The sequence below is a fragment of the Anguilla anguilla genome, chromosome 15, assembly GCF_013347855.1.
Source record: "Anguilla anguilla isolate fAngAng1 chromosome 15, fAngAng1.pri, whole genome shotgun sequence".
NCBI classification, from domain to species: domain Eukaryota; kingdom Metazoa; phylum Chordata; class Actinopteri; order Anguilliformes; family Anguillidae; genus Anguilla; species Anguilla anguilla.
This window is the reverse complement of record NC_049215.1, coordinates 35781488-35804776: the sequence shown is the minus strand read 5'-3', so window position 1 is coordinate 35804776 and position 23289 is coordinate 35781488. Positions and strand designations below refer to the sequence as shown.

Here is a 23289-nt window from a genome sequence, read left to right as displayed (position 1 = left end):
AGCTTGTTCAGCAAGCAAGAATCCTACCAAGTACAAACTAAGACTTGAATCACACCTAATCATACAAAAACAATCCTGCCAGATACACTAACATAATCAAATTATCCTAGCTAGATACAGTGAGCTGAACTATAGGCTAGAGAGGGGTGGGGAGAGGTGCAGCCTGAAGAGATGAGTCTTCAGTCTGCGTTTGAAAGTGGTGAGATTCTCTGCTGTTCTGACCGTCACGGGGAGGTCATTCCACCAGCGAGGGGCCAGGACAGACAGCAGATGGGAGCGGGAAGTGCAGACGCGAAGAGGGTCCTAACCTAAAAGAGATTTTCCTAAAACAGGTTACCTAAAACAGATTTTCAGTATTCCCCCCAGAAAAAAAAGAGAATAAATTGGAGTGGAACTATTTTTTTTTTCTTCTCCAGATTATTTCATTAGATGCTGCATTATGCCTTGAGTGGGTTTTAATTAGCCCGATTAAATCCGCTTCAGCACTGTCTGTACACAGGCGGTAGTGATGTTAAAATAAGCTCATCGCCACAAGAATCAGTAACAACCATTTGCGCTTTTAATTTGCCTTAAGCATGTCTTATCACATCCAGCCCATGTGGTCTTCATTCACTTCCTCGTTTCCATTGTGTCAGCTTTGAAGTCCACACCAGAAACTGCCTTGTTTTGCATATTTTGTTTTCTGTTGCATCTTTTTGTATTAATCTTTCATATCAAGTATAGCAATGGGCTTTCTTAACTACTAGTTTAAATATTTAACAAACTCCATGTTTACTGCAATACTAATAAGCTCTCACAATGTCTCTTCTTGGACTGTTTTTTTTTTTTGCATCGCCCTTCTACATATGTTTAAATATGGATTTCGCCAACATTATCATATTTCTAAATCTAAAACACATTTATTTTTTCAGTGATACTACCTATTTGCTGTCATGTAGGCCCAACCATGCGTGTTCAACTCAAGCCCAGACCCTGAAAACATATTTATTGAAAACAACAAAAAAAAACAAAAAAAATCTCAGTTCTCTGATTAGATTCTGTCCTTTGGTCCTCTCTGATGTTTCGATCCCCCCCCCCCACCCCCCCAGATGACAGAAAGGCAACTTCTGGGCAAAACTGCTGTGGATTTGCGTTTGGAATTCAAAAGGCAGCCGCAGAATAGGCAATCTGGGACAATGGCGTCTCAGAGAGACGAGGCCCGATGCTTCCAGCCGCCGGGCCGGGGATCGCTTCCCCTCCACTTTCAAGTCCGCGCGAGGGTCGCGCCTTCGGCGTCTTTCGGGAAATGGGAACTTAAAGGCCACGGGGGACGGCCGGGACGAGGGGGCCGGGTTTTGTTTAGCTGAACAGGGAAAGTGGGGGCGAAAAAATAATAAATAAAAAAATAAATAAAACCTTTGATATTGTCCTCATCAGGACTCCGCGCTTTCATGCCGCGGTCCTGACATTTTGTCGAGGCGTTTGAGAAAGATAAGCAACCCGGCGTGGCGTCGCAGGCCGAGTCCTTTTTTGTTTGATGCCCAGTTCTGTCAGATTAATCGCACGGCGGCTAATAACGCGAGCGCTGATGGTCTGCGCGTTAGGAGCGCGGCGCCCTCACCACGGCGGTAACACCGCGTCTAGCGCAGCGGTGTGCGTTTGCCGCTGCTCACACAGCTGTGAGCGCGTGAGGCGTATGAACATGCTGCTGTTTGACATGTAGTTAATCTGCAGCGCTGAGCCAGTAAAGGGCCTCTTCCCTTTCTCACCTGCACAACTCCAGTTCTGGGGCAGCTCACCCACAGTACAGCTCCAGTTCTAGGGCAGCTCACCCACAGTACAGCTCCAGCTCCAGTTCTGGGGCAGCTCACCCACAGCACAGCTCCAGTTCTCGGGCAGCTCACCCAGAGTACAGCTCCAGTTCTAGGGCAGCTCACCCACAGTACAGCTCCAGTTCTGGGGCAGCTCATCCACAGTACAGCTCCAGTTCTAGGGCAGCTCACCCACAGTACAGCTCCAGTTCTGGGGCAGCTCACCCACAGTACAGCTCCAGTTCTAGGGCAGCTCACCCACAGTACAGCTCCAGTTCTAGGGCAGCTCACCCACAGTACAGCTCCAGTTCTAGGGCAGCTCACCCACAGTACAGCTCCAGTTCTAGGGCAGCTCACCCACAGTACAGCTCCAGCTCCAGGGCAGCTCACCCACAGTACAGCTCCAGTTCTAGGGCAGCTCACCCACAGTACAGCTCCAGTTCTAGGGCAGCTCACCCACAGTACCGTCTTTCCTCCCTGAAATCGGTACTCAATATTTTCGCCTCTCACTGTGTGAGTTTTTCAGATACATGCCTGCTGTGTCCCCTTCGTTTGTCCATTAACTCTGGAGCAGGTGACTCCTATTAACAGAAATTAATCTGAAAATGCCCTGTGTGATGCTATGCACCGAATCAAGCGATTCATCAGATGGCACAAACCCCGGGGCTAGAGGAAGCTGCCATTATGTGTGTATGAAAGCTTCACTCTCCGTAAGATCCCTTTTATTTCTTCTTTTTGTTTTCTCTAATTCCCCGCAGCGAGCCTTGTTAAGGCCGGGGAAAGCTGTCTGTCACCGAAGGCTATCTTTTTTTTTTTCTTTTTAAAAACTGTCGTTTCAGAACCAAAGTGCTTACATTTTTCTCACTTACATGGGTGAATCTGCATGGAGTACCCCCAAACCCAAAGGATTTAGTCAGTCTACAGCATCCACATGCATTCAGACACCCGTGCAAGGCCTAGAAACGTCCCTGCGCTTAGTACGGCCAACCAAGCCCTTTCCCTGGGTTTCACTTCTGAGCGCTTGTTGTCATGGAGGTTGGAGAGAGTGTTTATTTTCAATTATAAGTACACAGAGGGCGTTTTTTAAATGGTTATAAGTGAGGCTGGTTATTGACAGAGAATGACCCTGGGTGCCTCTTTAAATGGCTTCAGTTCAGGGATTGGTAAAGACATCATAATCTGCTTAGGTTCCCATTTAATAAAACATCTAACATATCCTTTGTAAATGATGGTCTCCTCTGGGCCAGGCTCTGGGGGCTGCACGGTGTCTAGCGCGCGACAGGGAGATTGCTCCTCTAAATCATGTTATTTGCTCTCGGGGGCTGATACCGCACCGAACAGACGTCTCCTTTAAAGGGACGGGGCTTTGAAAAGCTTTCACTCCAATCCCCCGCACAACTTTTGAGCGCTAACTTGCCGGTGGTTTATAGTGTACGTGCCGCGTTTGTGGATTTGCGCAGACGAGCCGTCTCCCTAGCGCTATCAGCAGACAGGTTTTCTGCCCGTGTTCGTAGCGTGTCTCAGCAAAAGGCCTTTTACTTCATTGTTTTGTGCATCACTGCGTAATAACATAATACAAAATGAGTGAAAACAAAGCACAGAGGTTTTGCTGTGGAACCTGGAAATGTAGTGACACGGAGGATTTGAGCGTCCTGTATCCTCAGTACTTCCTGTATCCTCAACACTTCCTGTATCCTCAGCACTTTCTGTATCCTCGACACTTCCTGTATCCTCAGCACTTTCTGTATCCTCGACACTTCCTGTATCCTCAATACTTCCTGTATCCTCAGCACTTTCTGTATCCTCGACACTTCCTGTATCCTCAATACTTCCTGTATCCTCAATACTTCCTGTATCCTCAACACTTCCTGTATCCTCAACAGTTTTTCAGCAAAACTCATACAGCGGGTTTGGTGATGACAAAATGCTGCTTTTCTTCAGTCATGTCTGAACTGTGTGACACCGGCTTTCAAATTCACATTGATACCCTTTAGTACTTGTGTCTGTGAACTTCCAATACCAGTAAATGCGTCCACTTAAAATAAATTTCCGCAATAAAATGTGTGAATTGTCTGGTGTGCATGCGTGCTTTGGCTCGTCTTTACATTTTGTGTTGCGTAGTACATCGATTTGCTTAATCCTTTGGACCAGAACATTAGTCACTGTGCTTTCTTAAACTTTAGAAGAACTCTTTGGAAATACGGTCTGGATACAGGTGCTTTATTGGAGCACAGCTCTTTTGAACTCACATCTGACATTAAGACTTGGCAGTGTTCTGACACGTGTATTTATTTAGTTTCTTTTCAAAATATTCTCTCATGATTTAAATATTTTTTTTCCTGGTAATCTAAAAAACAGTAGCCTAAATTAACACCATTATTATTATTATAAGGATATGTAATAACTGTTTCATATTCTATACGTACTCCAAGTCAGGCAAGCCAGAGAGGAGGCTGAAGTTACTAATCGCGTGGTGTTCTGAGAAGCTGCTGGGCTAACTGCAGGTCTTGCTATTTTATCTGTTTTGAGAGAAAGGAGATCTCCAGTTCTGCTGTAATCTAATATCATAATGCGGCACGCTGACTTTTAAGGCATGAAATGTACACTAGAATTAGGAAAACACAAAGTAAATTGATCAATGTAGTGAAACATTAGCGGACTGAAGTCCAACTCCACGGCTTTTTATTCCGTGTTCTGTATCGCTGAACGTTTCGTTCTGTTTTTCGTGACTTCTGACACAATGGAACTAAAAGCACTTTGGACGCAGTCCCGTTCAGTAGACAATAGACAATGTTATCAGGCTGGAACTTCATTTATTTTATTTTGTTGGACCCGTCCATTAAAAAACTTGGCATGTGGGAGCTGCACTGAAGCTGCGCGATTAAACATTTCCCTCCTTTTTTATCGGTATTTTCTCTGACTCTAAGCCGTAACGGAAAGCAGAACGGGAGGAGGAGGAGTGGATGTGGCGGAGGAGAGTAAGAGCTGCGTGACCGCTGAAAAGCATAGCGTTTCGCTCCTAACCGGACTCAGAAGGGGTCACTCCACGACAGCCAGGAACTGGCAGCCGCTCGCTAGTGTCGGAATATTAATTTTGTTCTTTACTTTGAATCGGAGATCGCAGCAAGCGTCACATGACCAACACTTTTTTTTAAATGAACGTCTGTGGTGGGAAACACATTTACACATTGTTTAAGAGACAAAACAAAAACAAAGATGACACAAACTACACAAATGACAAGAGCAAATTATATTATTTTATCCAGTCTTATGTCTTTTGTACAATCTGTAAAAGCACAGATTTAAAACTTCTGCAGTTACTCTGTACAATGAGTGGAGCCTGTGATAATTAATTTAGTTCAGGTTTAAGAATAAGTCTGCAGTACGTTTATGTCGCGTGCCCCTGTGATGCAAATATCACAGCACCGGGGACTAAAATGTCCCTGTCAGCTCACCATACTGTAGGCTGTCAGTGCTGCCCGTGCATGCATACAGTTAAGCGTCCGTGCTGAGGGGAGTCGGTCGCCCTTTCCTGTTTTCCTGCGGGGTTTAAATAAAACAAAATTCCAGCACACACCTGTAATTCCACGAACAAACAAAAACAAAACAAACAAAAAAACGGTAACGCCGCAGATAAGGACGCGCGATTTTTTTTTTTTTTTATCGCGTCCGGTCGTAAAGTCGGCCTTTGCGTGCCGATGTGTCGTTTAGTCTGATTTTAATTTAATTACGCCACTAGTGGAAGAGGGCGCATGCGTTGCGTTTTTGCTTATAAGACAGGCTCTGGCGGTGGCCAGGTATGGGGCAGCGAGCGTGTTAATTAATAATGAACAATCTGACAATACGCCCAGGCATGACAGCATTAGGACAGTGCGCTGCTGCTTCCTTTGCATATTAATAGATCCTTCATTATTATTTGATTTGACAGCTGCTCGGAGGGCCGCTATCAGACTTCGTCCCTATTATTTGCTATTTTATGCTCGGTGTGACAGTACCATGCGTTTCTTTATTTGTGCAAAGGCCTCTCTTTTTTTCACAAAGGGAAGTTTGGTGACCTTTCTTACACACACCGTTTCACCATTGTGTGTGAGGCTTAAATTAACAATGAGTTGGCAAATGACCAAGACTATTATTCCCCACTGTTCCAAATGTGTGTGTGTGTGTCTGTACACACACACGCTCACACACACACACACACACACACACACACACACATATATATATATATATATATATATTTGAATTGTTTTTAATTACAATTATTTTAATTCATTACATTTGCTCACTAATGCTACTGTATAGTGTGCCGTTCTGTATTGTGTAGTGCCGCCCCTAAAGCCAGCTTTTGTGCAGAAGATAATGCGACTGTATGAGATGGCATCCTCCGTGTAATCCTGACTGCAGGGCACTTCATCTCCCATTCTGAGAGGCAAATCTGAGCCTGCTGCTTTTTCACGCTTGCACAACATCGTTTGTTTGTCAGTCACAGAAATGAATAAAAAGGAAAATTGAAAAATGAAACGGTTGCTTACATTTGTAATGCGCTGGTTAGGCTTAAAAAAATGGCTTCCTCAGTCACGGAGAAATCCACAAAGGGGTCGAGAGCTAGTCGGGTGAATGCATCTCATTACAGGTATTACAAACAACCTTCACTCACGATTGCTAAAATGTGATGTTTGTTTACGGTGTATTCCAGACCTTCGTCTATTCGGAGCTAAAGTAGGTAAATTAGCATTCGTAACAAACTCGAACCTGAGTGCAAACGCACAGGTGACTTTGAGAGGTGTAGGTGGTGTGAGTGTTCAGTCAGGTGACTTTGAGAGGTGTAGATGGTGTGAGTGTTCAGTTAGGTGACTTTGAGAGGTGTGGGCAGTGTGAGTGTTTAGTCAGGTGACTTTGAGAGGTGTAGGCAGTGTTAGTGTTCAGTCACGTGACTTTGAGACGTGTAGGCAGTGTTAGTGTTCAGACAGGTGACTTTGAGAGGTGTGGGCAGTGTTCAGATGGGGCACTCTCATCATAATGACTGCAGAACAGCAGGCGGGCACGTACAGTGCCTTCACTCAGACGCGAGTACGCCAACTGTGCCAGTATGCCAACTGTGCAGCCTTCTCACACAACGCAGAACAAACACGCAGTTTCTCAAAAAGCAGGCGCCCCAGCAGGACACAGGGAGTCAGGGAAGTGTGACCTGCTATGAGTCCACTGTGCTTGGCCCTTTGATCTCCTTTACTTTGGCAGAAGAAGCATTCTGAATTTCTTCAGAATATTCAGTGTACAGTATCTTCAGTTCAATTCCAGGTATTTTTCATGTGTAACCTTTCTTTGGGCATGATAAAAGAAAACAAATGCAAAAGGGATCTTTGTTTTTTTGGGGTCGGAAATAAGTAAATGAATAAATAAATAAACAGTGGGAATGTTTCGATTGCGCACTTCCCAGAGTAAATCCTCAAAGGTTCTTCTTTGAGAGTATTGTGCTTCATTGTTGTGTGTTTGCATGGATTCTGTGGATCTCTGTGTAAGATCATAGACCACCAACTCTCAAGTTCTGTGAAAAATCGTAGCATAATGATAAATACATGATAAGAAAAATATGTTCTTGTAGCTGTGTGACAACCGCAAGCAGATTGATACTGGAAGAGAAGAATTCTTGCTGGGCCTGTGGTCCCCTGTCCATTCATCTGTCCATCTGTCCATCAGTCTGTGTTCCACACAGCTGTCTGTATACTCTAAAACTGAGGAAAATTTCACTGGTTTAACTGGATTTCACACAAAAAATTCTATTGAGGTCACTACAAATACAAATATGGGCTGGAAAGTTTTTGTATGTGCATTTGTACAAGCATACATGCGTGTTTGTGTGCATGCGTGGCGTGTGCATACATGCTTGTGTGCATGCCTAACTGCATGCGTGCTTGTATGTGTTTTTACCAACATCGAGCATAATATGTTCTCATGACAGATTCTGATGAATATGCAATTGTGTTGTTGAGCAGACAAAATCAACAGTTATTAGAATTCAAATCTACTTTTGCTCACGTTGTGACTTGTTCATGGTGCAAAAAGTCCCCTTTGATGAAAGGCTTGTTTGCAGTCTCCTAAATCAAAGCTTTCTGTAGGTTTAAGATGGAAGCAAAGCAGCTGAGAGAACATCTGTCATTTCACAATTTTCCGTTCTGAACAATCGAAGGAAAGCCGCCACAGCAGAATTATTAACTGGGCTGTCAGACTTTTACAGGGTCCTTTATTGTGAAAGAGAAATATTTTCCTTTATTTTAAGAAACAAGCTGTAATAAACGGCTCATTCTGCTGAGAGATCGGCTCCTGAATGGGGCTCAGTTTCCCAGGGTGTCAGAGGTAGGCCCTGTCACCATCAGCAGAATGAACAGTACTGTCAGTGGTAGGCCCCGTCACCTTCAGCAGAATGAAGAGGACTGTCAGAAGTAGGCCCTGTCACCTTCAGCAGAAAGAACAGTACTGTCAGAAGTAGGCCCTGTCACCTTCAGCAGAATAAGCAGTACTGTCAGAGGTAGGCCCCGTCACCTTCAGCAGAATGAATATTACTGTCAGAGGTAGGCCCCGTCACCATCACCAGAAAGAACAGTACTGTCAGAGGTAGGCCCCGTCACCTTTAGCAGAAAGAACTGTACTGTCAGAAGTAGGCCCCGCCACCTTCAGCAGAAAGAACAGTACTGTTAGAAGTAGGTCCCATCACCTTCAGGAGAATGAACAGTACTGTCAGAGGTAGGCCCTGTCACCTTCAGCAGAAAGAACAGTACTGTCAGAGTTAGGCCCCGCCACCTTCAGCAGAAAGAACAGTACTGTCAGAGGTAGGCCCCGCCACCTTTAGCAGAATGAACAGCACTCACAAAACAGGCTCTTACAGCAGGAAGTACACACAGTCTTATACAGAGTCAAACATTTTACAGCTGTGATGACATTTTGCATCCTGATTCCTCCCCCCTATCCCCCCCACGCCCAACTCGAGGCAACCTTCTCTTAACGCATTGGGCGGCAGTGTAATACAATGGGTAAGGAGCTGATCTTGTAACCCAAAGGTCACAGGTTTGATTCCCAGGTAGAACATTGCCATTGTACCCTTGAGCGAGGTACTTAACCTGCATTGCTCCAGTATATATCCAGCTGTATAAATGGATGCAATGTTGTGTAAGACGCTCTGGATAAGAACGTGTGCTAAATGCCGGTAATGTAACGGTAATGTGACAAACCGCTATGCCTGAAGATGCTGTAGTTTTCCACAGCATTTGGTCATGACCCGGCCTCAAACCCCATTTTTATTTGCAGAGCTGGTGTTGTTTTGGTTCCTTTGCATGGTTACTGAGTGACTACAGGACCGCTGGAATGTGGGCGCAGAGAGTCGCACTCGATGCGTTGGAGAAGTCAGCCGCGGCGTCACACCAGGGTCTTATCTCGGCCAAAGAGTACTTCCTGAGTTGTCACGGAAATGATGATGCAATATTCCTTTTTGAATTTGGGGGGCACACGTCAAAATTTGCAGGCTGTAACACTCTAAAAACGACTGTAATGTGACTGTCCGTGCTCTCATGTCCGAACCAAAGTTAGCATTGCTTGCGTGCTGTGATGAGCTATCCGTGCGATAGCCTTTCCCCGCGACATCAGCGAATCTTTTCAGCCTGAATTGGGCATTTGACCGCTGTGCCCCAGGTCCCTGTGTTTTACAGGCTCACTTAAAACATGCAGAAAATATACGAGAGAAATGCAGTGCTTCCCCTTTCTGCACATTTATGCATAAAGGAATATTGGAAACAGGCATTAGCTCGTTATTGTGGTTACTGAATGGATACTATCCACTACGCCGAATCCAAATGTTTGTTATAATCAGATTAAAGAGCATTGCTTTAAAAGAACCATCCCTGATCTTGCCACACATAGAAGCATAGCCAGTAAAGTTGGACTGAGTGTAATCTCCCTAACATGTCCAATAACTTGTAGAATGTAAAGAACCTGTAAATGATCTATCAAAGGAAGCACCTCGGGTGCTCAGTGTTTTTTTAACAGCAACCTGAATCATTATTAGGAGACTACTCATACACCACATTATCAGCCTCGTTGGTTTAGTTATTTTTTACGTTATGTTGTTTGTTGATACAATTGTTATTTCTGATGATCGATCATTTAAATATTCTACAGTCAGATACCCATATCAGGTCAATGCAGTGACATACAGGTCAGAATTATGGGAATTGTGTGCCTATTTGCTCTTATAAAAAAAATGGAATAGTGCTTTGCTAACCCCTATATTGAACAACCTTGACGCAACTTAAATTTAGGTTTTACTTATAAGTTCGTTTTTCCTCGGATGTGTACAGATCATCAAGTTGTTCAATCACCAGCGTTAATGAAGTAACACTTTAATTTATTAGTAAATTAATTTAAGGACATGTTGTTTGAATCCAAGGGTGTGCCTTAGATTACTGACATTTTACTGACTATTTAAAACAAAAAATAAATTAAATTAAATTTAAAAAATGGATTTGTGGGGAAGTTCTAATGCATTGCATTATGGGTGACAGATTTCCACCTGACATTTCCCAAAACTGGGTGTATTTTTGGTGTTTCATTGTTGTAAACATTTTCGGTGATTGGAATTAGATCTAAAAATAGTTAGAATAAATATGATTAATTTTGTGCCAGAAATGTTTCCATTCTTACGTTTTTGGAACAGTTGGGAATGGCATCAAAGTAGTTCTGCGTACGCTGTTTAGGGAAGTGCTTAAGACAGACTCAGAAAAGTGCCTATGAGACAATCGCTGTGCAGCCTTGCCAGATTTTAAAGACAAACAATGGAAAAAAAGCTTTAGAAACACTTCTGGATCAGTTTAAAACGAGCACATTTAATGAGCAGCTCTCCCATGTGCAATGTTCTGTCTCACAAAACATGACTGCGGTTTTTACTACTAAAAATATAATTGATTCTGGGTATTAATTATTTTTTTTTAAATCCACAAACATAATTGGAACAATATCAGATATTTTAATGGAGAAATCCCATGACATATTGAATGTGATTTACTTTTTTCACATTTTTTTTATTGATGAAAGCCAAATAGCTGAGAATGCAGATTTAACATTAAGTGATGCTTTTTAACTGCATTGTAAGTAAATTAATTTATCTGATCTATATATATATATATATATATATATATAGGTATTTATATACCTGAAAGCGATAATAATATCTATTTCTGTGTGCCTTCCGTTGTGCATGCATCTCATTTGGAGATGGGTTGACCCCCCCCCCCCCCCCCGCTGCACATAAATGAATGTTGACCTTCAGTGAGAGTGGAGGCTGCATTCATTATGCTGGGGAGTGTAACCCTCTTACGGGCTGACGCATTGTTTTTCACACGCGGGCGGAGGGTGGGGGGGGGGGGTGAGGGGGGGGACAGGGCCGGGCCGACGGCAGGCGAGAGAGAGAGGCCTACTCTGTCATGATGTATACAGTACATCAATATGGAACCCGGTGTATTTTAAAATGCAAACAAGCTTTTAAATTATATGCACCTTCATTTCGGCTGCGGAGTGCGCCCTACGCCATCTGCCTATCAGATGGTTAGGAACCAGGATTGCGTACTAATGCCACATGTTAAAAACCTGCCCCCCCCCCTCACCCCACCCTAGCCCCCCCCCCCTCCCCCCTCCCCAGCAGCCAGATACTGAAGCTAATAGCTAAGCTCGAGCACTGTGTCACCGAAACGCCTGTGACAGCTAAGTGATGAGATATTTATGAATCGGCTTGTCTCCCGCGACAAACGGAGACCGGCGCGGCAGACACAAACAGGTTTGTAAAAAAAGGGGTAAAAACCCTTCGCCCCTCATTGGTTATCACGGCTCGGAACGCACGCACCTTCCCTGCTTTGACGGCGTTCCCGCTGACAGCGTTTCCGAGTGAAAATATCGAGAATTCCCCAGGAAACGGGATGACAGTGCCAAGAGGCCTGGATGCCGACAGTGATTTGTAAACATCCCAAATATCAGTTCCACTGTACGCTCTCCGGAGAAGACTTAAGAGCACGCCTCACTATACCAGTGTTTTAAAATCAGACACTTAAGTCAACAGAATTTCCCGCTGTTTATTTGCATGTGCGGATGTGATGGTAGCTGCGCGTGCTTCACATACAATAAACAAGCCGTGTTTTACAGTAGCTGTATGGCATTGCTCTGTTATTGTACTGCAGTTATGCGAGTGTTTTAAAGGGCTTAAAAATACTGCCTCTGTGTGAAACGCCATTGCACCTGCACTTGAAAATACTCAACGCAGCAAAGAGTTAAATCACTCCCCAGTTTGAATAAATAAACAAACAATAAAAAAAGTACTGCGATGTTGAAGGTCAGAACGTCGCGACCGCTTTCGCTCACTGGAGACGGTGTTTTTGCAAGTACATCAATCCCAGCATCACAGTGTTTTAGCACCCTCCCGCTCCCCTGATGGCTGGGGTGGCATCTGTGAGAGAGAGAGAGAGAGAGAGGAGAGGAGAGGAGAGAGGAGAAGAGAGAGAGGAGAGAGAGGAGAGGAGCGAGGGGAGAGGAGAGAGAAGAGGACAGGAGCGCTTATGAGCGGCACGGCTGTGTTGAGAGGTTTTACTCATGAAGGCAGAGGGCCCATAAAAACACCGCAGAAGCTGCTGAACACAATAATGACTCAACATCAGCATGAAGAGAATGTGTGGTCCCCGCCATCCTCAACACACACACACACTCACTCACTCACTCACACACACACACACACACACACACACACACTCATTCACTCACACACTCATGCTCACTCACTCACTCACTCACACACACACACGCACACGCACTCATTCACACTCACGCTCACTAACTCACTCACATTCACACACACACACACACACACACACACACACACTCATTCACACACACTCACACTCACTCACTCACACACACATTCATTCACTCACACACACACACACTCACTCACTCACACACACACAAACATGCACACACACACTCATGCACATACACTCACTCACACAAATATGCACAAGCAAACACACACTCACTCACACAAGCATGCACACATACACACACACAAACACACGCTCACGTGTACATATATACACACCAAGACATGCATGTGAACATACCCCCCACCCCATGCACACACACACACACACACACACACAGTCTGACTGGAGTCAAAATGCCAGCGTGGGCTTTTTTTTTTTTTACAGGTTTTGAAGCGTAGGCTCTGAGGATGGAGGAGAAGGCCAGGTTGTTCTCTTTGTGATTCAGCGTGCACTTCCTGGCCCCAAAGCTGGCCTTTTAACTCAATCAAATACAAAAGACCATCTTATTACTGCCATCAAAGCCATTGAGAGCCGGAATAACAATGCTCTTCTATTACACAATTGTGTTTGTGTTGAGAGAAGGGGTTTGATCATGAGAACCAGACATGCCGCGTGTGTGATTACAACGGGCTGGAAATGTATGTGGTCTTTGGAAGTGCCGTGTTTGATTTTCTTCCTCTCCTCCTCCTCCTCCTCCTCCTCCCCCCCTCAGCAGCGTCTTGCTGTGATGGTCTCTGTGCTCTCTCTGGGGCACACACCACAGTCTATTTGCAAACAGAAATAATGACAGTATGTCAATTCAGATGTGTGCGTCTGACTCCCATCTGTCACCATCAAAGCACAGCGGCAGCTATGCTGTGCCGGGGACTCCACTGACACGAACACGCTCAAGTGTTCACGACACATTCGTGTGAATTGTGGGCACTGTATTTATGGTCTGATATAACAACAGGTAGCCGTACTGTACTTTTCACTTATGACATTCTGCTATCAGGAAGACGCAAAGTATTATGGGAAAATGAGTTCTTATTTGTCACGTTATCATTATTGTACAAATGCATACTATTAATCATGATTACCTAGTAATAATAATAATAATAATAATAATGTAATAATAACAATAATCCTAAAGTAGACTCAAATCCACTTCGGCCTAAAGGACATAATCACATCCATCAAGATTAGAGCTGCATTATATTGAACAACCCCCCCCCGGTGGGACACAGTAAATGATGCTTAAATCCTTCCAGCACCACTGTAATTGTTAAATCTAGTGTTATTCTAGTATTTGAGATTTGGTAAACCGATGAAACAAGTGAGGTCTAGCCAAAGGGTGAAATCCTCAATACATCTGTCCAAAATTCTGACTGTAGTTGTTCGGTCTCTAATGATAATTTGGTCTATGATGAGGTAAGGGTGAAGTTTAGCCTGTCACATAGTTGTGAAGTTTACTCGGGCTTCAGTGAAAACTCTGCTAGAGCCAGTGTAGACTCATGGTGTTGATGAAAACATCAGCTGACTGTGAGTGAGTGCTGCAGTATCTACATGCAAACATGTAATTAACGAGGAAATGAATGAGTGAATGAATGAATTAATGACCCTTTTGAACCCTTGCCCCTCCCCCCAGGCCTCACTGCTGCGGCCGCCGCAGCTGCAGCCGCCACCAACGCGGCGATCGCCGAGGCGATGAAGGTGAAGAAGATCAAGCTGGAGGTGATGAGCAGCTACCACAGCGGCAGCAACCAGCATGGCGCTGACTCGGAGAACGGAGACCTCAACTCCAGCGTGGGTGAGTCCCCGAGCGCCATCGCCCTGCTGTAGACCCTACTCACACTATAGACCTTACTCATACTGTAGACCCTACTCACACTATAGACCTTACTCATACTGTAGACCCTACTCACACTATAGACCTTACTCATACTGTAGACCCTACTCACACTATAGACCTTACTCATACTGTAGACCCTACTCACACTATAGACCTTACTCATACTGTAGACCCTACTCACACTATAGACCTTACTCATACTGTAGACCCTACTCACACTATAGACCTTACTCATACTGTAGACCCTACTCACACTATAGACCTTACTTATACTGTAGACCCTACTCACACAGTAACCCTTACACCACAACCCTTACTCACACTATCACCCATCTGCTGTCTCCCTTACTGTAGACCCTACTCACACTATAGACCTTACTCATACTGTAGACTTTACTCACACCATAACCCTTACTTACACCGTAAACCTTACTCACACCGTAGACCTTACTCACACCGTAGACCTTACTCACACTGTAGACCTTACTCACACCGTAAGCCTTACTCACACTGTAGACCTTACTCACACCATAAGCCTTACTCACACTGTAACTCTTACATCACAGCCCTTACTCATACCATAACCCTTACACCGTAACCCTTACTCACACCACAGCCCTGTACTAACTGTACATTAAGAGCTGATGCACATTTACATAATTACGTGTTTACATTTTACATTACTAAAATCGACCCAAATGAAGAAAATATGTCTTTGTCCTAAAGCATTATATACCATTTCATTTACATTCATATATATGATTACATAGTTCTTACACGTATCACAAGTGTAGGCCATCAGCAGATGTTCTGTAAATTCATTTAATGTTGTAGTAAGTCGAAGCCATTGTGAAATTGATTTAGTGGGTTAAACTGTACATTGCAGTTTGTGAAAGCAGTTACCTAATTTTACCACTTCTCTTCCGTATGCAGTAATATAAACAATTCCCCTGTAATATGCGGATAACACACTGGCTTAAAATCTGCATTAAGTGCTGAATGAAAGCAATTGCCAAGGCTACTTTTTCCTGTCATCAATTTTTGTCTGGAAACTATTGATATTTGCCTCTTATAGAAAAAAGGGGCAATTTGAAATACAGTCAAACAGAAATACTTTATAATAATAACAGCAGTAGAACTTACAGAAGTACATTTCTTCCCAAGGACATTTTCATTGCAGGATATGATTTGTAAATATCTGTCATTTTGGAGAATAATACTTTGAGTGGTGTATTTCCTGTACTGAATGTGCTACCTAGGCTGTGTCTCTAACGCTTTTCCTGATTTTTGCTGATGCCCTTTAAGTTAGATTATAGCCATGGGTATTCCTGCAATTCACCGATAGGATGTGACCTGCTGATCATTTTGCTCCGGAAAAGGTTAATTACTGTCCTTTTTAACCAAGTGTCTCCATCTCCCAAGCCTGTAGCCTTTATAACCCTGAAAGGAAAATCTAAAATGTTGTGCCTTGACCCTCCTAGTTTCTTTTCCTGTTCAAATAATACATTCAATTGATGACTTAAAATAATTGCTTAGATATTACAGTCAATGGTTTATTTACCAGCTTATCAACGTGGTTATTTACCATTGAGTATGGATTCGTATTAACTATGCATCTATGTTCTGTAAATCATAAAAGCACAAAGTGCACAATCTCACGCTGACAGTATTCTCAACAGACGAGACAAAACTTGGTATCGGTCTCCCTTTAAAAAACAAACAACCAAAATGCTCAAAATCTCCGTCATCTATTAATTGAAATAGAAGAACATTCTGTCACTATCTATTTTAGCTGCCTGTTGTGATTGAAATTAAACTCACTATTTGTTTAGCTTTACTTGGTTACCAGAGCTTCTGCCTGTCCACTCATTAATGGAGGTCCATATTTAGAGGATTAGTGTCAGACCATCTCAAAAACGAGCAAAACAGGAACGGGAGAAAAATAAAACAATTGTGCTGTTGTACTGATAGTATAAGCTTGCTTATCATTGGGGCAGGTGAATTATTTGAATTAAACAATGTAGCTTCGCTAACCTACAATTTCTTTTGATAGCACTGATCCACTTGTCCTCACACTGTTTTGTGAAATAGTGGATAGTGGTCATGTAATGTTAGAATGCATATGCAAAAGTAACAGAGCCTATCACATGCTAGCAGTTCCTGTACGGCACATACACTAACATGCAAAACGTACCTTTTAATGGCATCGTTACACTAAAGGATGGACTTTGTTCAGTGTTCCTCACTCTTCAAATTTTCAAGGTAGTGTTAACACCGCTATCCTGTGAAACAGGCTTCCCCGAAGGACCGCGTGAATGATTCGCTTGTCAATATTAATCAAAAAGTCATGATGTGGCCATATTCCCCCTAAAAAAAAAAAAAAAACTAAAAAAAAACATCAGCCAAGTTTTTTTTCCCTGCCCCCTCAGATTGGATTTCATCCAGGTTCATCCAAGCACGGTATTAGAGAAAGAAGAAACCTCACCTGTTTAATATGTGTAGAAGAGGAAGAGAAAGAAAGTGGACGTTTTATGGTGTTTATGCAGCGTGCGTATCAGCGTTTACGAGCATTGTTTAGTTTATTTTATACAATTTAGGGGGTCACAATAATCAGACCAACTGCGTTATGAACAGTTTAGGTTCCAGAAAAACTGTATAGCAATTAAGACTTGAGCGTTTTGCATCAGAAAGGCTGTTGTTGTTTTATTGCTCATAGTGTGAATGGCTCTGCATTTTGTATGAAATGATCCTCAGGGGCAGTGTGTCTGCCATGTTAGTTCATTTTCTCCTGTTATTATCAGACTGCATTTCCATCCTGCTTTTGCATTGACAGCGATTGAATTTTTGGATGAAGTGCCAAAGATAAAAATTTACATCCAGGCTTAAATCTGGTCATTTGGCTGGTGTTGGAGGGGGCGTTTAGCTAAAATGTGATTTCATTTTATTGCCCGCGTATGACTGCATGCTTTTGTACATTATTTTCACAGGACCATGTAGTAGTGCAAAATAATGATTTATATACATATATATTTTTTTTTTGCAAATAACTTATTTAATCCTCAAACTGCATTTACCGAATCCCAACGTTTGATTCTCTTCCTGAAAGTTCGGAAGGCAATTAGGATTTACTGGGAATCTTTGACACCGGATATTTTCAAAACAGGATGTATTATGAGCCGATTTAAATAAGAAAATACATGAGGAATGAGGTCGTAACTTCCACAAAAAAACGAGGCTAGGAGGTCACGGATATAAAGATAAATGTGAATAAGAGTAGCAAGGCTGTGGCAATGAAGCTAATAAGAAACTGTTTTATCTGTTACAATTTAAATTGTAACCTTGAGCATGCGGCCTCCCTTCAGAATAATAATTCTAGTGAAGCAGTCACTGAGGGTGTGGAAAGTAAGGCATTAGCTCCCTGAGTAAAATATATGGCAGCGACCGCCTCTCTCCCCCATCCACAATCAATTGGATTCTTTTACTTTAATATTTACTCCCCCCGATGAGATGCTGGTCGGCATGGTGATGAACAGTCTGCTTCTGGCGTTTGAAGGTGACCTGTCATTGCATATGGACAAATCTCTCGCTTGCAGAAATGTAGAAAATAAATCATTAAAGCAGGCAGCCTTTCATTCCTGGATTTAAATCACCCCAGATTTATGATTTGAATTAATGCTTCGTTTGGTCAAAGGAATGGCCACGGAGACAAATGATGTTTGGTACTGAAGCCATCCTAATATTGATTACTGGATGTCTGTGCAATCTCTTGTTTATATCAAGCGGTCTCTAGTGACAGGGCTGGTAGATAGGAGTCACGCTGACGATAAGAGGAAGGATGTTGCCAGGTCTGTTCTGCTATCCTGAAAGAGCAGCACACAAACACACAGCATGTAACACAAATGCATCCTCTTTTTTGGGGGAAAAACTCTGAACCTTTTTTTAAAAATCCAAAATGTATTGTGTAAACAGATTTGTTTTCAACCACAGGCCATTCTTCTTCCAAAATAAGAATATATAAATTAATATTTTTATTTTGATTTATTTTAGATTTTTTTGTGAATTCTATTTTTAGCTCCATTGCACATTGTGACGCAATTAACTTTATTCTTGCTCGATGGGATTTTACATTAATTTTTGATACCCTTTTTACATTTGGTGTCTGATGCCCAAATTTGTGCTGATGTCATGGCGAGTGCCTCACGCCGTTAGTACCCCCCGGCTCTGAATCACTTGCCAGATTCGGCTATGACTGCACTCACAGGGAACTTTATTTGGCAGGAGACACCACCTGACCACGGGCACTGCCGCTAACAATGCGCCCCGCTGATTGCTGGGAAATGAGTTCATGCCTATTTAAAACCAAATTCTGCAAGCAGCTGCTTCCAGAAAAATTAAAGAAAAGACGGATTGGCCTTTCAAACAGGGAATGCTATTGTGCAGTACACAAATAGAATTAAATATAAATTAGATAGCAAAGACTATTACTATATAAGTATTTGACTGTAGAACATGGTTTATTATTATTATTATTATTATTAGTAGTAGTAGTAGTAGTAGTATAAGTAGGTGCAGTATTAATAATAATAATAATAATAATAATAATAATAATAATAATAATAATAGTAGTAGTAGTAGCAGTATTAATAGTAGCAGTAGCAGAATTAGTGAAGTATTTTGTAACACAGATATTTTTGAAATCTGCAATTGCCACTCCATCTCTTTATTGTGTTATTATAAGAAATTTCATTACAGATAATTTTCTGAAGGTGGTTTTTCAGCCCCTGAATGTCCTCTGCCAGCCCTTATCTGTTGTCAGGGCTTGTTGTTGTCCTTGGTGCTTTTCTTGTTGTTGTTTTTGAAGTAGGCTGTTTAAAACGCAGAGACAGCTCGCGAAGAACATGTTCCGCGGGACTGAGAGAAGCTGTGTCGCCTTTGTGTGGATGTAAATTGGACAGCCTGCCGTTTTTCCCGCATTAAGCATTCAGCACAATTACCCTTTCCTGTTTGCATCAGTGTTATTAATTATAACGAAAAACAAACCAGGCTGTCCGACTTTGAGGCACACTGCAAAACATCCTGACAGGGAAACAAGGCGGATTGTGTCTGGGATTAAACCAATAGATTGTTCTTTAGTCCCTCTTTGATTTTTCTCTGAGTTTGTTTTAGGGGCGAGGGGGGGTGGGGGTGGAGGTGGGGTGGGGGGGGTTGAGGGGGGTGTGTGGGGGGGGGGGGGGTTCTGTGAGTGCACACTGTGTATTGTTCCAAAGACTCTCAGGAAACACCGTAATTACAGATCACAAACCAAGCAAAACATGTGTGACACACTGCTAGGGAGAGAAATAAACGCAGATAAAATCCCTCCCCCTGCCGTGACCCGAACCAGGGCCTTCATTATCCCGCGCAGAAACACTGTCAACTGCCTCTTAACAAACACCTGCCTATTTCAAGAGAAGGAATTGCTTTTCAGCGAGGGGGGTTTGGTGAGGGTGGGCGGCGGGGGGGGGGTGAGGGGGGGTTAAGTATGTGAGTACGGGAGACCTTGAGTGAGGAGAGGAGGAGAAGAAAGGAAGGAAGGAAAAACGTCTCTCTCTTTGGCCACTGGGTGCCATTTCGCAAAACCGTCCCGTCGCCACGGCGATGCTAATGGACCTCAAATCCTGGGCGTAATTGGATGTGGGAATTGCGCGTGTCATCAGGCAGATGATGCCGCCGTAATGAAACGATTGACGGGGAGAAAATAAAACTTTTTAATGCCGGAGCGTCGCCGCCGCTGCTGCCGCCGCCGCCGTCGGCTTCGCCGCTCGCCCGCTCGCGACTCAGTTAGCGGGAGGGCCGCCCCCGCGCACGCACGCTCGCTCACGCCATCCGGGACGGGGGTCACGGTTCATACCCAGACCCCGGTGACAGGTGTCCCCGTTCGGGGGGGGGGGGGATTAAAGCGGGGGGGAGAGGTGGTGGGAGTCTGTCCCGCCACTCGTGGGGTCACCCCGGTAATTCCGCCGGGCATCTTCAGTGGGAGCGGGCCGGCGCTCCTGAGATGAGCCGAATTGAGACTGCAGCTGTACGCGAGCGGGAGCTAATTGGTCCTTATCTCGCTGTCCCATTCATCTTAATTTTTTACCAATTACTGAGAATTATCTGTGTTCTCAGTTGGATATAGGACTTAATCCTTTTTGGTTAAGCCGATGGTACAGTTTGCAGATTTCAAATTTGTGTGTGTGTGTGCGTGCGTGTGTGTGTGTGTGTGTGTGTGTATGTATATATGTGTGTCTGTGTGTCCGTGTGTGTTCGTGTGCATGTGTATGTACACGTGCATGAGTGCATGCGTGCATGAGTGAGTGTGTGCGTGCGGTGTGTGTGTGTGTGTGTGTGAGGCGGTGGAAGAGCAGGACCTGTGTGTTCATGTGTGTGTGGTTAAGGGGGGTTGGGGGGGGGGGGGGTGGAAAAGTCAGGGGCGAAAAACAAACTGTGGAAACTTCTCATCATTACCAGCATGCGGGAATCGATAAAAAATGAGATCAGAGGAAAGCGAAAAGGGGGGAGGTGGGGTTGGGGGGGGGAGAAATCAATTATACGTGTTATAATTCAGCCTCTTGTTTGCAAATGTAACGGCTCAATTGATTAAGTTGGACTGAATGCTCTTGCCATTATTGACTTGTTAAAAACATATTTTCTCCTCATCAGTGGTTTCAGCATTGCGGTTTCACAGATGACAGTGCTTATGAAGTCCTATGAATAATTTTAAATGCATTAATTTTACGGTGCCGCAATCCGGCACGACTGACTACGGTCTGGCTCACATTTTATTCTACCGTTTTTTTCTCTCTTTTTTTAAACTTGAGAAATTGAGAAATAATGCATTGCTCAGGGGACACAGCAGACATTTGGGATTTGAACCTGCAACCCTGGGCTCACTGCAGTCCATGCGGCTAAGATCATCTCCACACCGGTTACTCTGCTGTGTGTGAAAACAAATTGCTTTGTGTTCCTGTATACCTGAAATCACACCGCCTGTTTCTCTCTTTTATAATGTTTACGTGCTTTCCTCAACAAAAACACGAGAGGCAATTTTCACAATATTAAAGGAAATTTTTGGCCCTATAGTTTGCTGGAAGACACAAAGGTCAACATAAGGTGTTCACATACATATATATATATATTTTTTTGCCATTATATATATTTAATATAACGGCAAAATGAAATTGGTGAAATACAAAGTCTGTTGATACTTCTTTTTCAGAATTAATGTTACTCAATTAAAATTTATTTGTGCCTTTTGTTCCAAATTTGTTGCTGCTAAAATTCCAATAGCTGCTGGAACAGCCTCCGGCTAATTTCTTTGTTTCCTTTAACACGCATCCCTCTTGTGTGCGTTTAGGTTTGCGCGATAAGAAATGTCAGGGACAATGCTTCACAGACGGCCCACTGCGCTCTGAATTATGGAACGTCCGAAACGCGCCCTGAAATATTAAGCGCGGCCAACGGCGTCAGGTGACATGTTTTAATGGTTTCATATTTCGCCGGGTTATGGAAGCGGCCGCGTCTGCGGAATTTAGCCGTTTTGGGTGAAATACGGGCGCGGTTTTAATGGTGGCGGTGAAAGCAGAGCACCTTCAGGTCTGCTGGTTTGAGGGGGGGGGCCGGGGGGGGGGGGCTTGGTAGGCCTTTGATAGGGATCCGTTTGGTCACACACCGCACCAGCTGTCATCCCGGGCCGACTGCTGTGATTTAATTAGTCTGTTTGTGTCCCTTCTAATAATAAATCCCTCTCTCTCAGCGGAAGGGCGAAAGCGCCGTGCGGGTCTGTCTTTGTTAGCGCCGCCGCCGCGCGCCGCTGAACGCGGACCGCACTGAGCACGTGCGACCCCCCCACCCCCACCCCCACCCCACCCCACCCCCGCGCCAGATCTGTCCTCTCGCCACTGAAGGCTGCTGGGAAAATGGAGCAACCAGCAGCCGGAGGCCTGGGAGCGTCGGGAACGTTGGGAGAGCAGTGGAAAATCAGCCGTCTGACGTGTGAAACATGTCAGAAACACACACGCGCGCACACACACACACACACACACACACTCTGAGGCTGGAAAAAAAAGAGTGCAGGAAAGGAAAACAAGTATTTACCATATAATCTCTCCTGAGTGGCTTTGAATGGGATACATTTGTGTGTGTGTGTGTGCACGTGCGTGTGTGTTTGAGTTTGTGTGTGTGTGTGTGTGAGTGTATGTAAGTGTGTGTGTGTGTGTGTGTATTTCTGTGTGTGTGTTTGAGTTTGTGTGTGTGTGTGAGTGTATGTAAGTGTGTGTGTGTGTGTGTGTGTATTTCTGTGTGTGTGTTTGAGTTTGTGTGTGTGTATGTGAGTGTATGTAAGTGTGTGTGTGTGTGTGTGTATTTCTGTGTGTGAGTGTGTGTTTGTTTGTGTGGGTGTGCTTATTTCCCCCCTCTCTTTTTCTTTTAACACAGGAAGGTCGTTTGTATTGTTTTCTCGGATTCGTCCCGCTGGATAATGCAATCCCTTGTACAAACACGCGCGCACGGCGAAAGACCAAAAGAATATATTTCATCTTTGGAGTTTTTTGAACTGAAAATTAAATCTGTATTGTGATGAATAAAACAACAATAATGTCAGTAAGAGCTGCAGAAGAAAGAAGCGGCGTGGAATATGAATGTGTGGAGCTTGGCGCTCTCTGGGGCTTTCCCCTTCACAGTGGCTCTATTAGAGCTGTGGACTCCTGGGAGACAGGTGACAGATATGTGGAGGGGCCTGCACATTTTAATAGAATTTCAAAGATAACTTGATAATCATTTATTTTTAATGAAG

The 23289-nt window shown here is 43.8% G+C and overlaps 1 protein-coding gene across 2 annotated transcripts in view; it reads left to right on the top strand.

The window, feature by feature from the left end:
* LOC118213947 (dachshund homolog 1-like) overlaps positions 1-23289 on the top strand; it is a 164760-nt gene that overhangs the window by 75381 nt on the left and 66090 nt on the right. For both annotated transcript variants that reach the window (XM_035393225.1, XM_035393226.1), the window contains exon 3: positions 14271-14432. In XM_035393225.1, the coding sequence (XP_035249116.1) occupies positions 14271-14432 (162 nt within the window). The remainder of the gene's footprint in view (positions 1-14270; positions 14433-23289) is intronic.